The 12,005-nt window shown below is 35.3% G+C and overlaps 2 protein-coding genes across 3 annotated transcripts; both read left to right on the top strand.

Moving 5' to 3' along the window:
- LOC18587469 lies at window positions 3,799-4,900 on the top strand. Its single transcript, XM_007011247.2, has one exon. It carries the CDS (start codon window positions 3,998-4,000, stop codon window positions 4,685-4,687), a length of 690 nt encoding a protein of 229 aa, XP_007011309.2. The 5' UTR covers window positions 3,799-3,997; the 3' UTR covers window positions 4,688-4,900.
- Window positions 7,400-11,784, top strand: LOC18587468. 2 transcript variants are annotated; one of them, XR_001929665.1, is made up of 7 exons: window positions 7,400-7,858; window positions 7,946-8,048; window positions 8,346-9,458; window positions 9,780-9,842; window positions 9,935-10,155; window positions 10,328-10,435; window positions 10,567-10,663. XR_001929665.1 is itself a non-coding variant. In XM_007011245.2 (7 exons), exons 1-7 carry the CDS (start codon window positions 7,790-7,792, stop codon window positions 11,469-11,471), a joined length of 1,806 nt encoding a protein of 601 aa, XP_007011307.2. In that variant the 5' UTR covers window positions 7,406-7,789; the 3' UTR covers window positions 11,472-11,784. The 2 variants fall into 2 exon arrangements, 1 of the variants encoding a protein (XP_007011307.2); XM_007011245.2 differs by lacking the exon at window positions 10,328-10,435 and adding an exon at window positions 11,354-11,784 and having other exon boundaries at window positions 7,406-7,858; window positions 10,567-10,685.

Here is a 12,005-nt window from a genome sequence, read left to right as displayed (position 1 = left end):
TGAGACTAACAATCTTACAGGAAAGGTAACTCTTACTCAATCATTTGAACTATCTCATTCAAACTCAATTCAATACAATTTTAGTAGTTGAAAATCAGTTTTATGGCCTTTGGCCTATGGCTTTGTTGCTTAAAGAAGTAATGAAGACTTCCCAATTTAATATGCAAGGGGGGAAGGTGATTTTTGGTCTCTTAACCAATACCATTTGTTCAAGAAGTAATAAAAATTATAGCTTCTCAAGCAGGGAATGTGCCCACAATCCTGAAGATAAAGCCAAAGTTAAAAACCACTGTTCGTTAAGTATGGTTCATCATAAGTTAATTGCCTGTCTTTTTTTGTAGCTTTCTGAAGATTAAGACAGCTAACCGTTACTTTTCAAAAAACAAAAAAGACAGCTAACCGTTTGCATGTCTTAAGCAGGGGCCACGACAACAGACAACATCACAAGCAGTCTGTCATTACAATACCAGATAACTTGGTAGCTTAGGTCTTGATAACTGACAAGCAGGTTGATGCATTATCATGGTAGGTAGGCACCTAGAGAAAGAAAATTATTCCAACGACCTAACCCTGGTTAGACTTCGATTCCGAAACTAATTTCATTAACTTGGGAAGCAAGAAAATTAGTTCCAGGGTAACATGGGGTGCAAATTTTATGTGCAAGTCCTAACTTGCAATGTTTGTACAAATATTTTGGGTGGCTGTAGGCACTCACAAGGACAACTAGTCTTACTCTATATTACTTGAACTTGAGGGTGAGTGTTGGGTACGATTATGCATCTAATATTGGTTTGTTCAATTTTATACATGTTAGAGTGGAAGCAATGTTCAAACTATACTTGGGAAAACTTAAGTTTAAGGCTTTTGTAATTATTAAAAGAATCAACAAGTTTCAGGGTTTTGAAAGATCTTGAGAAGTTCTATTTTATATTATCAGAAACTTTAGAATGAGTGTTGGATACTGATGTGTTTGATTAAAAGAGGTTCAATTTTTTTTAAATTTTTTTTTATATATTTAAGAGATTAAATCATTATAGGTATATCCATTAATTATGTATCGAATAAGAATATTTCGAGAATATAAAAAGTCGGAGCAACATAGGTTTCATCGATCATGATTTGAGAAACTCATGAAAATCATTGCCTCCGTGTAATAGTGTTCCTAGGGTCTTGAATTTGTGCTGTAGGGGGAATTAGCTAGACTTGAAGCATTGCCTGATCATAATCCATCATCTTGTAACAGAGATAAGGTTGGAAAGAAACAATTCCATATCCTTCCTGCCATGGAACTTGAACTTAAGTTTTACCAAAACAAAACATGTGGGGAGCCTATCTTTAAAGCTACTAGAATTTGATTTGATAAGTTTTGTCAATGACGATCCATAATTCATACAGGTCACTGGTGATGCGACTCGTCTGAAGTCAAATCCCATAATAGCTCTCTATTAATAGTTTCACGTGAAAAACTTCATCACTTCTTTTGACCTGCAATACTCCCTTGTTGATATGCCCACATGACTCTGTTTGATAATTCCATTGAGACTTCCTTTTATATAAAGTTATAGATGTTCATGCAGTGTTACATTTTAAGCTCACTCATAAATTTGCCAAGAATAGCCCTAACCTAATGTCAATCCATCCATTAATCAAAAATAGAATTATAGTAATTAAATAAAAGATTCAATATAAAAAAAGCTTTGAACAACATGTATTTTGTAATTAAATTCATATATTTTTATCATACTCAATTAAATATAACAAACTTTACTCTTAACGACAATTACCACTTCTTGCACCTATGAAATCTCACATTGCATACTAATTTATAAGACATAATCTTTATTGTGATTCCGTGTATACAATAACTAACAATTATCATTTTTAATAATCTGTTATATTTTGATTACTAGAAAATGATTAAATTACGTAAAATAATAGGATAAGGGTTGGATTGAATATGATAAAAATATAAGAGTTTAATTACAAAAATACGTATAGTTGAGAGATTTTATTATTATTATTTTTTCCTTAAATAAAACACATTTTACATATTACTTTTTTGGAAAAAAATGGGGAAAGGTTTGCTGACGTGGAAGTCATGTGGCGAACGCTTAATAAAACGGTTGGTCAGAGGGCGGAGCGTGTGCCCGCGTACACTCTGCATGCAACATAGGCGTGCGACCACGTGCCCTTTCCCGTGCCATCCCAAACTGTCGCATTAACTCTCTCCACCGTCCGATCAAACCTCAACGGCCCTGATTCCCCGACAGCCATACACGACCGGTCCTCGTGGAGAACGTTTTAATCACACAAAAGACCTACTTCTCCTGCACCTCCTCCTCTCCCATGCCACTTGGGTAACTATCCCCCGCGTTCCGCATCACTTGCAACCCCCTACAATTAACCAATAGAAAATCAAACTAACTAATTATAATAGAAAAATATTTTTTTCAAAAATACCCCTCATAGATAAGGTGTTTTTGAAAATAATCCTTTCTATAACTTTAACTATTTTTTAGTCAAAAGAAATTAATTTTGAACAAAATTACCCTTAATAAAATCGATCTATATATTTAAATCCGTACCTTAAACCAATTTATATCTATGGAGCTTTCCTTACCAGGCCATTCATCACTAAAATATTTCTTATAAAAAAAAAATCTTTAAGCATTTTGAGTTTTTTGAAATGGTTTTTGATATATGAATAAAAATATTTGAGAGTTTTGAGCATTTTTTAGTGATTTTTAATATATGAAAAAAAAACTTGGAGCATTTTGAGCATTTTTTACGAAGTAAACATATTTATTGATTATGCTGTTAAATGAAATATGATATTTTGTTTGAAATTGTTGATTTTGTTAAATGAAATTTAGTAGTTTTGATAGTTTTTAGATATTGTATAACTGATTTTTTGGTATTGTGTTATTAATTTTTATACATTATGTGACTGATTTTTAAGTATTGCGTAACTGGTTGATAAGTATTACGTGACTGATTAGTAAGACATTATATGATTAGTTAGTAAGGTATTGCGTGACTAATTGTTAGGTATTGTATGACTTACGTAATGTCAAAAAATCAATTATGTAATGCCTAAAAAGTAGAGACGTAATGATTAAGTCACGTAATATTTAAAAATCAATCTCGTAATACCTAAAAACACAATACCTAAAAACCAGTAATGCAATATCTAATAACTAATTGATTTGCCTGTTAGCAATTAGGTTTAAGTTACTAAAGTTATACAATTTTTAAATTTACAAATATGTCTAATCCATTTTAATTCTTTAATTTTAGAGTTTTATGAATAAACCAATAAACTTAAAAACCTAAAACATATACCTTCATATCATCTCTGTTTTTTGAGATAATAAGAAAGAGCTGGATGGTGAAATAGGCCGTATTTGGAAAAAGAGAAAAATCAACATTTAATTTTAAAATTTTTATCTGAATGACGAAATAAAAAAAATCGAAACTATTTTAATTTGTTTGAAATTGTTTTGTTAATCTTGTTAAAAATTGATTAAAAATAATTAAAATTATAATAAAATATATTTTTGAATTAAATTTATGAAGTGGATTATATTTCACAATTTTCACATAAAAAATTTCATATCCAAATAATCGTTTAATCCTAATAAATTAAAGGTAAGAACCTTAGACCAATGAAAAAGGGGTGCACGAAGATCTCGTGAGGTTTGGATGTAGAGGATAAGAGCTACAGTTGGAATTTCCTGGAAGTGACGTGTGTGTCAGAAGCCTAAAAGCTTCACCCATCAACGGAGTCTTAATTATGTTGAATCCAACGAGGAAAAGGAAAAAGCTTCTATATAAGAGCATCATTCATCGAATCTTGACTCTCCCAAGAAACCAGAAAGAATCAATCAACTACGCAACCCAACTGCTCTTCCCTTCAAAACCCTGTTCATCTTTTTATTTCCTGGCAAACGAGAATCTCTGTGTGTGTGTGTCTCTTCCAGGGAACAGAAAGACAACAATGGCGGTGGCGGGTTGCAGTGTTGGTTGTGGTGGAGGCGTTTATCTTCAACGTCAGGATCATCCCTCGGATATTCCTTTTAACGTTCGGAATGGCTGTCGTCGTGCATGCTCTTTCATGGTGTCGAAACCGAGAACGACCAAGATCTTGGCATCGTCGTCGTCGTCCAAGGTGAGTCTACAACCATTGCCGACGAAGCAGAAGGAAGAGAGGAAACGGAACGAGTTGTTGTACGAGAAGATAGACGAGTGGATGAGGGATTCGGTGGTGGAGATCGTTAAGAAGTTACCCGAATCTCCCCTCTTGGTGCACGTGTATTCCGACAACAACACGACGAGAACGAGGACGGAGAAGGCGGAGGAAGGCAACTGGGTTTTGATGAAACAGAAGTGGGAGAAAGGGGTGACCCCAATGCCCGATGGGGTGATCTTTGTTGAGCAAATACAGGAAGAGGAAGGAGAAGAGATTGAAGAGGAGAGGAAGAACGAGGCGGTTTCCAGGGCATGGGGGATTGTGGTTCAGGGCAAAGGGGAAGGGTGTGGACCTCCAGCTTGTTATTTGTTGAAGACAAGCAAAGTGGGTTCTGGGTTGGGGCTGAGGTGCACCCATTTTTGTTTGGTGAAGGTGAAAAGTTTCAGGGAAACTGCTTTCTCACAGCTCAAGAATTGCTGGTTGTTGCAGGGTAATTGAAACAGACAATGGAAGAAGAAGAAGAAGAAGAAGAAGAAAGGTTGATTCCTTTTTTTTTTTTTTATCACTATAATTTTTTCTTGTTAATAAGACTTGGAATTGATGGGAATTGGCAAAGCCTGGGAAATTGATGTACAAAATTCTTACAGGAATTAAGAATTCAGAACTGTTCATATAACTTTCATTTTATTCAAAGATTTTCATTCCATATCACTGTTTATCCATTAGTTTAACATGTTGTGGATGTATGTTTGGATCAAGAGAAAGTTACAACTGATGATTTCACTTTCAATTGGTTCTAGCATCTTACAAGCATAAGGATCTGAAAATTAATGAATATTATGAAAGAAAGATCTGAAAGTAGATGGAAACAGACTATTTTTCCATGTTTTTTTTCTTTAAAGTTTGATGAATAAATTAGGCATGTTGTTATTACCTTCAAATCTGTTCAAGCAAAATGTGACAGATTAAATTGGTTAGATTGTTTTGTGTGTGTGTGTGGTTTCAAATCTTGCAATTCCCACTGTTTTGTCTTTTTCTTTAAAGTTTGCAAGCAGCAGAACATGGAAATCAATCATGCAAGTTCAACAGTTAAAAAGCATTATAAAAGAATTGAATTATGAGATCCTATTTACAGCAATACAATTCAAATGTTTTCAAGAATTCAATTCCCATTTGCAACTTCTTTAAATGGTGCAGGAAACAGGGATCAAAATTACATGTTACTGATGATTCCATATCAGATCTCAACTTATAAGCGTGACACTATACATCTCAATAAGTTAATCTTTTAGACTTGTGGAGAGAGAATAATAACTCTGTGATTGACTGAGTAGTATGAGTTTTAACCTAAACCCAAGTGGAGTAGTAGGATGATCTAACTTGCAATGAGAGCATTACAAATTTGGGTAGGAAATAATCTTACAGAATTTCACATCGAATAAGTAAGCATAGATGCTACATACCTTTAGTAGATTAGCTTTCTAAGGGTAATATCATGCGAGAAGAGAGAACAATGGCTCCGTGACAGAGTGGTATGAGTTTCAACCTAGACCTAGCTAGAGTAGGCAGGGTGATCTAGCCTGCAACCAGGGCAACACAGATTTAGGTAATGTTACAGAATTTCACATTAGATAAATTAAATAAGCATGGACGCTGTACATCTTAAAACATGATCTTCAAGAGACCTGCAAGATTTAGTTACACTCAGTCTACAGGGATCCAAGATTGGTTGGTATCTCACTGCTTGTATATGTTCAAAAAAATCTATAATTTCATATCTACTTTACTGCTTCATTTCTGGTCTCGGCAACCTCCTTTGGAGAAATCTGTGCAAAGTGCAAAGAACCAACTTCTGAATTCATATAGTTAACTGGATCAGTTTGAAGGATTTCCTCAGGACAGCTGAAAATAGCTGAAATTCCTTGTCCAAATGCTGTGGGAACTTGCAAAATTACTGACTAATGAGAATTTTCCAAGAACAATTCTGCTGGTGTAGTTCTGAATGACCTCTCCCCCTGATCTGCTCCTCATAAGGGCAAACAATGTGTCATCTACCAAGGAAGCTTTCAAGGCTATGAATCTCAAATCAGTGCTTCGGATGTGAAAGGCAAAGGGATGGGGAAACCTAAGCATAAACTTAAGAATTGCTTGCTCTATACACACTACTCAGGCTATGTACATGGATTCTGAATTCCTAGATCTTGTCACATTACTTTGATCTTCCTGCCATCAGAACAGAACTAATGTACTTGCACAGGAAACAAAACAGATAAATCATGGTTTCTATGTATGTTTCTTTATGTCGTTCTCAGAAGAAAAAAGATAAGTTCCCAATGTTTCATCACTCCAGGAGCAAGAACCAAATTACAGTTATGAGATGTTACTTTTCTAGTAGAAAAACCAAATTACAGACTTACATACGTATGTACAAGAACCATATGTTCAACCCCCGCAGTGCCGTATTCTCTATATCTAATGCACTGCCAGAGTTGCAGTAAGCAAAAGTTGCGAAATTGCCAGTTTAACACCACATAGCAAAGAGAGCAAAGAAACTGAAGCAGTAAATCATAGTGTTTCAAAAGAATTGCCACCAAAAACAAAGTTTTTAACTATAAAATATGACTTTATTAGTATTATTTTAGAGTATGTATATAGCTAGAATGCCATGTAATTGTAACTACAAGTTCTTATAAAACCTTAGAGACATCCTATCAACATTGACATGGGTTATGTACCTTAGTAAATTTCTCAATTGTATTTCCTAAAACTTAACAAAAGCTAAAATAAATGAATATACCCATATTAAGATATGGTTTATGGTATGTGAATTGTCAAATCTCATTGCTTTAAAGGCATACTTTAATGTTAAAAAACTCTCTATTTCTAATTAAAAAAAATCTCAATTTAAAACACGTCAATATTAATGTACCGAATCTTATTAAAACTCACAATTAAGCATGTTTGAGTGAAAATAACACGAACATGAGTGATTTTTGAAGAAGTTATCAAAAATGATTATTACGAAATCGTTTTAAAAGTTCGATTTAGTGAGATGAGGAGGGAGATTTTTAATTGAACTTTGTTAGTGGATCCATCCCCAAAAGGGCTTAAGCCCGTAAGGATGAGATTGGCATATACAGAGGCGGGGGGAAGGCGTGGCAAAAGCAAAGCAGAAGTCCCTCCATCCAACCTCGTATTTGAATTTGAAAAGACAAAACCATAACCCCCCTTCCCTTCCTCCCCCAAAGGCAATCCCACGTTGTTTCTATCTCTACTTACATATATATATATAACATCCTCAGACAAAACCTTTCTTAATCCTGAAAAGCGCGCCTCTCCCTTGTCTTTCTCTCTCTCTTCTGCAAATTCAAATCCAAACCCCGAATTCCCCCTTCAGAGCACCAACAGATCTACTCTAGGTACCCCACCAATCTCTCTTCACAGTTAACTTTCCATTCGTTTCTACAGATTCTCGAGTACCCTTTTCAGCAAAACCTGTATTTGTTCTAAAGTTTGGAGCTTTTCTTGATTCTTTCTCGAACCCCATGAACTTGGTTCTCGCAAAGTTTTGAAATTTTGAGAATTGGGTTTTTTGAAGAAATGGAAGATCAAGCTGAATCTGCCATGGTTTCTAAAGGCTTGGTCTTGATACCTGGATCTGATTCAAAGGTTGGTCTTTTACATTTCTTCTTCAAATTTTCCTTTGTTGGTTTTTAAAGTTTTGGTTCATTTTCTTGGTTTTCGATTGTTTTATAGTTGGTGGGAGGGAAGAGGAGCATAGATGAGTTGGAAGAAAGACATGAAGTTTCACCTAAGCGAGTCAAAATGAGAGATCTTGATTCTGTCATCCGCTCTGAAGGTAAATTTTTATGCTTTTTTCCTTTTGGGGAGGGGGAGGGGGGTGGGTGGGTGGTGCTGTTCATTCCAATTACTGGTAAATTATTCTTCTTATAATGCATTAGAGTTGATTCATTTTTGGTTGCCTTATCTATGTCTTTTTCTCCCTTTTTCTGTTGGGATTTGGAAAAATAATGGAAGTTTATAATGATATTCAAGTATTAATGATAGCGGTTTCTATTTGTTACTTTTGTCTAATTTTAATGTAGCTTATATTGTTGACAACTTTTTTTCTTTTCTCTTTTCATTTTTGCAACAGAAATCAATGCCCACAATTCAAAATCTTTGAAAAGAAGAGAATCTAGTCAGCCATTGCAGGTTAGTGGAGAGGGGGTATCTCAAGTTACTGAGGTACCATTAACCCTCAATTTTGATGGTTCTCAAGTTGAAAGGACTACAGGGGACAAGTTATTGGGAGTGGTCCAGCCGCTCTCCCGGCCTCTTGATCTTAACACTGAAGTTTGCTTTGCTAACAATGAATCCTCTGATAACAACCCGAAATGTGAAGAAAAGTTTGACAAACTGTGTTCGCAAGAGAGTAATTGTGCGACCTCAAAAGGCATTGGCTTGGATCTGAATGCGGAAGATGTTTCTAGCTCGATAAACTGTGAATCAGTTCCTCACAAACATGTCAACAATTTGAAGCCAAAAGATGTTTCTGATTGTGGAAGTTCTATTGGTCCAGTGGAGGAGAAAGACTCATTAAGAGTTTGGAAGGAGATGAAGCAAAATGGTTTTCTTTCATCTTCTCATGGAGGCATATCTATGCAAAATGGGTTACTGTCATCTTCTCATAGCGGAATACCAGTGCCTAAGCAACGTGGGAGGAAAAGTAAGAATGATGTGCTTAAGAAGAAGATGGAGCTTGCAAAGAGAGAACAGGTGGACAGGTTCACAAAAATTGCTGCTCCAAGTGGACTGCTCAATGGATTGAACCCTGGGATTATAAATCATGTTAGAAATAGAAAACAGGTACATTCCATAATAGAGGCCTTAGTAAAGTCTGAAAAGCTTGAAAATTTGCATTCAGAAAGCAAAAGTGGAACTAAAGAAGATGATGGTAAGAAGGATCATGGAAATATTGATGACTCAGCATTACATCGACTCAGTTGTTACCATGAAGATGGGCCTCCAAATACTAAATCTATGAGCAAGAAAGCAAGAGGTTATCTAGTGCCAATGCATAAGCCATTTTCCTCAATTTCAGAGGAAAGAAGTGGAGATGGTGACTCAAGCATGGTAGACCCAGTCAGTGAGGATGATGCACTAGCACTGAAGTTGTCATCATCAACTAAGGCATCTGAGAATGCTAGCTCGTTTTCTAATGAGGAGTCAGCAAACTTTACCAGCGCTTCTTTTCTTTCTGTAAAAGGTCAGAATTTGTATTTTTTATTTAAATGTTTATTTCAGAACATCCTCGAAAAATGTCAGAATAGTTGATAACAATGATTAGATGTTGAAAAGATAATAGTGGAGTGATGGCCAGAAGCTTATTCTTTAACATTTTTATCTATGTACATGAAAAAATATGGCAATGAAGCAAGATTTGGATACCTGATGTTTGCTGTTGTCTGTACAATAAAACTAATCTTGAATCAACTATTTTCAGTTGCTGAAGATGATTTATGTTTTTTTGGTGACTGTAATGGAGAAATGAATGACTTAACTGATATAATTGACACATTTTTTTCAGCTGCGAGCGTTGCATCTCAATGGTTAGAACTTCTTCAGCAAGATATTAAAGGACGTCTTTCAGGTATTTCTCTTTCACTCAAACTGCTATTAGACGTTTAGAGTAGAATATGTACTTATGTAGTTTCTTTGTTGTATTTTGCTCTGCACTTTCAGCATTGCGACGTAGTAAGAAGAAAGTGCGAGCTGTAATTACAACAGAACTCCCTTTTCTAATATCCAAAGAATTCTCCTCTAACCAAGAGAGTGAGCCTAATCTCATAACAACTTCTGCTGATGGATTTTCCACTGATGCTACCGCTGAGATGCATAGAGCAAGATGGAGTGCACTGTTTGATCAGATGGATAAAGCTCTTTCTGAAGAAGAGAAACAGCTAGTAAGTTACAGAAAAGCTACCATGTTTATCGTTATTTTAAGGAATGGTACTCGGGGTTTCTTCTTTTGGTAGAAGAAGACTATACTTACTGTCTCTAGTGTTTGTTGCTTGGAAGTCAAGGGACCTAGGCTATCTAATTTAAACCTAAGTATTCTTTCCACCTTTGATCTAGGTATTCTTTTATCATTAACCTTTATGAAGAGGAAAGGTGGATAATGTGGACCCACCTTTTAGTAAAGGCTAGCACCTTAGGTGTTATTGAAAAGAGGGCATTGAGTTGGTATGCTACTTAATTGAATTTGATCCTTTCAAGTTCATTTGCTTCTTCTCAATCTATTTTTCTCTTAAGTAGAGAAGGGTATTTCTAATATTTCTTTTCTAATATTTCTTACTTTCCCACTTATATTCCAGGAAAGTTGGTTGAACCAAGTAAAAGGTATGCAACTGCATTGTGATCAGGGCTTGCAACATATGCATTGGAACTTGCTTTACAGTTTACCACAACTAGGAGCATCAGAAAATAATATCAGGTAAGGCTTTTTGAAGTGTAGTTTTATTATTATTTTCTTTTATTTTGATGGTTTGATATGCCTCAGATTATTATATCCATTGTAACATCTCAATGATTGATAATTTCTTTTGCCCATGAAAACTAAAAATGTTGAAATTGGAAATCCAAAGGTATTTTGTTGCTTTATTAACCATCTAAATCTGCAAGATTTTGCTCTTATGATAAGGATTTAAAACAGTTTTGTACTTCCATTCACTGTTCCTGACGCTGACCATTGCCCTCATATATCATTTCTGCTTTGTTTAGGATGCACATTGCATTTCATGATGTAATTTTCTACGCAGGCTGAAATTGCATGCATGTGACTACAGATCTTTTCGGCTTGATTGTCAGATAACCACCCCTTAATGGTTGGTGGGTTGCAATCTGAGGTTCAATCCCACCCTTGGATCCTGTCAAATGCAACCCCACCAGAAAGACCTTGTATAAGTGCGACTATCTTAGCTTAACATATCTCAAGAATTTAGCTGACATCTAACTATATCCATATGCTTGTTCTTTCATTTTGTGTTGGCTGGTTGATAGGAATTTCTATCAAGATTTTCTTATTTCTCTCGTCTCATTTAGCTCTGGGTGTAAAGCAGATACTCATGAATCATTTTACAATTTAATCACGTTCTTGTGCAGATCAGGGATGGGGGATAGCTATGAGAAGGAATTGGCTGTCAGGGCAGCTGCGGCTTCAATATACTCAACCTGCGATTTTCTGTTGTCAAAGGAGAATGTACCCTGTTCTCTCATCTGATTAACTATGGCTTCCTAATTTCAATTGAATTTTCTTTCTTAATGCTAGCCTAGAAACATCAATGTGCATTATGCAAAACTAGTTATTAGGTTGATAAGGCCTTGCTGGGTTGTGAATTCCTAACACCAGAAGTGAGGCCATTTTTTCTTCTTTTTTTTTTTTTTTGTAAGCCTTTATAATCATAGGGGCAGAATTTGTTGTTAGAAATGCAATTGTTGCACTGTGAGGTTCTTTTTGAAACAAAAATGAAAATTTGTTCAAACTTTTTGTGCCATTTTCATTGAAATGTTATGCATTTCCATTGGTGAAGTAATATGAGGAGAGTGCTACATTGCTTTTCTCCATTGTGACTATGGTGGGTTATGAGAACTGAGGTGTGATGTATTTATAGAATGTGTGATTGTACCACCTATATATCCATAGGGATCCAAAATTTATTCATTGAGCTTGTTTATTGAAGAAGGCAATGGTATGATTCAACTCAAGCCTTAAAGAAGGAAAAGAGCAAAACCCCTGTTGTTTAGCAAGAAAATA

Source organism: Theobroma cacao, chromosome 10, assembly GCF_000208745.1.
Source record: "Theobroma cacao cultivar B97-61/B2 chromosome 10, Criollo_cocoa_genome_V2, whole genome shotgun sequence".
In the NCBI taxonomy this organism is placed as follows: Eukaryota; Viridiplantae; Streptophyta; class Magnoliopsida; order Malvales; family Malvaceae; genus Theobroma; species Theobroma cacao.
This window is presented reverse-complemented; position numbering and strand designations above follow the sequence as displayed.

Bases quoted from the DNA above. Each gene is read 5' to 3' on its own strand.
- LOC18587469 (XM_007011247.2), top strand. From the start codon at position 3,998: ATGGCGGTGGCGGGTTGCAGTGTTGGTTGTGGTGGAGGCGTTTATCTT.
- LOC18587468 (XM_007011245.2), top strand. From the start codon at position 7,790: ATGGAAGATCAAGCTGAATCTGCCATGGTTTCTAAAGGCTTGGTCTTG. The intron at 10,156-10,566 runs GTAAGTTACAGA...CTTATATTCCAG, and splicing joins CTGAAGAAGAGAAACAGCTA to GAAAGTTGGTTGAACCAAGT. The intron at 10,686-11,353 runs GTAAGGCTTTTT...GTTCTTGTGCAG, and splicing joins GCATCAGAAAATAATATCAG to ATCAGGGATGGGGGATAGCT.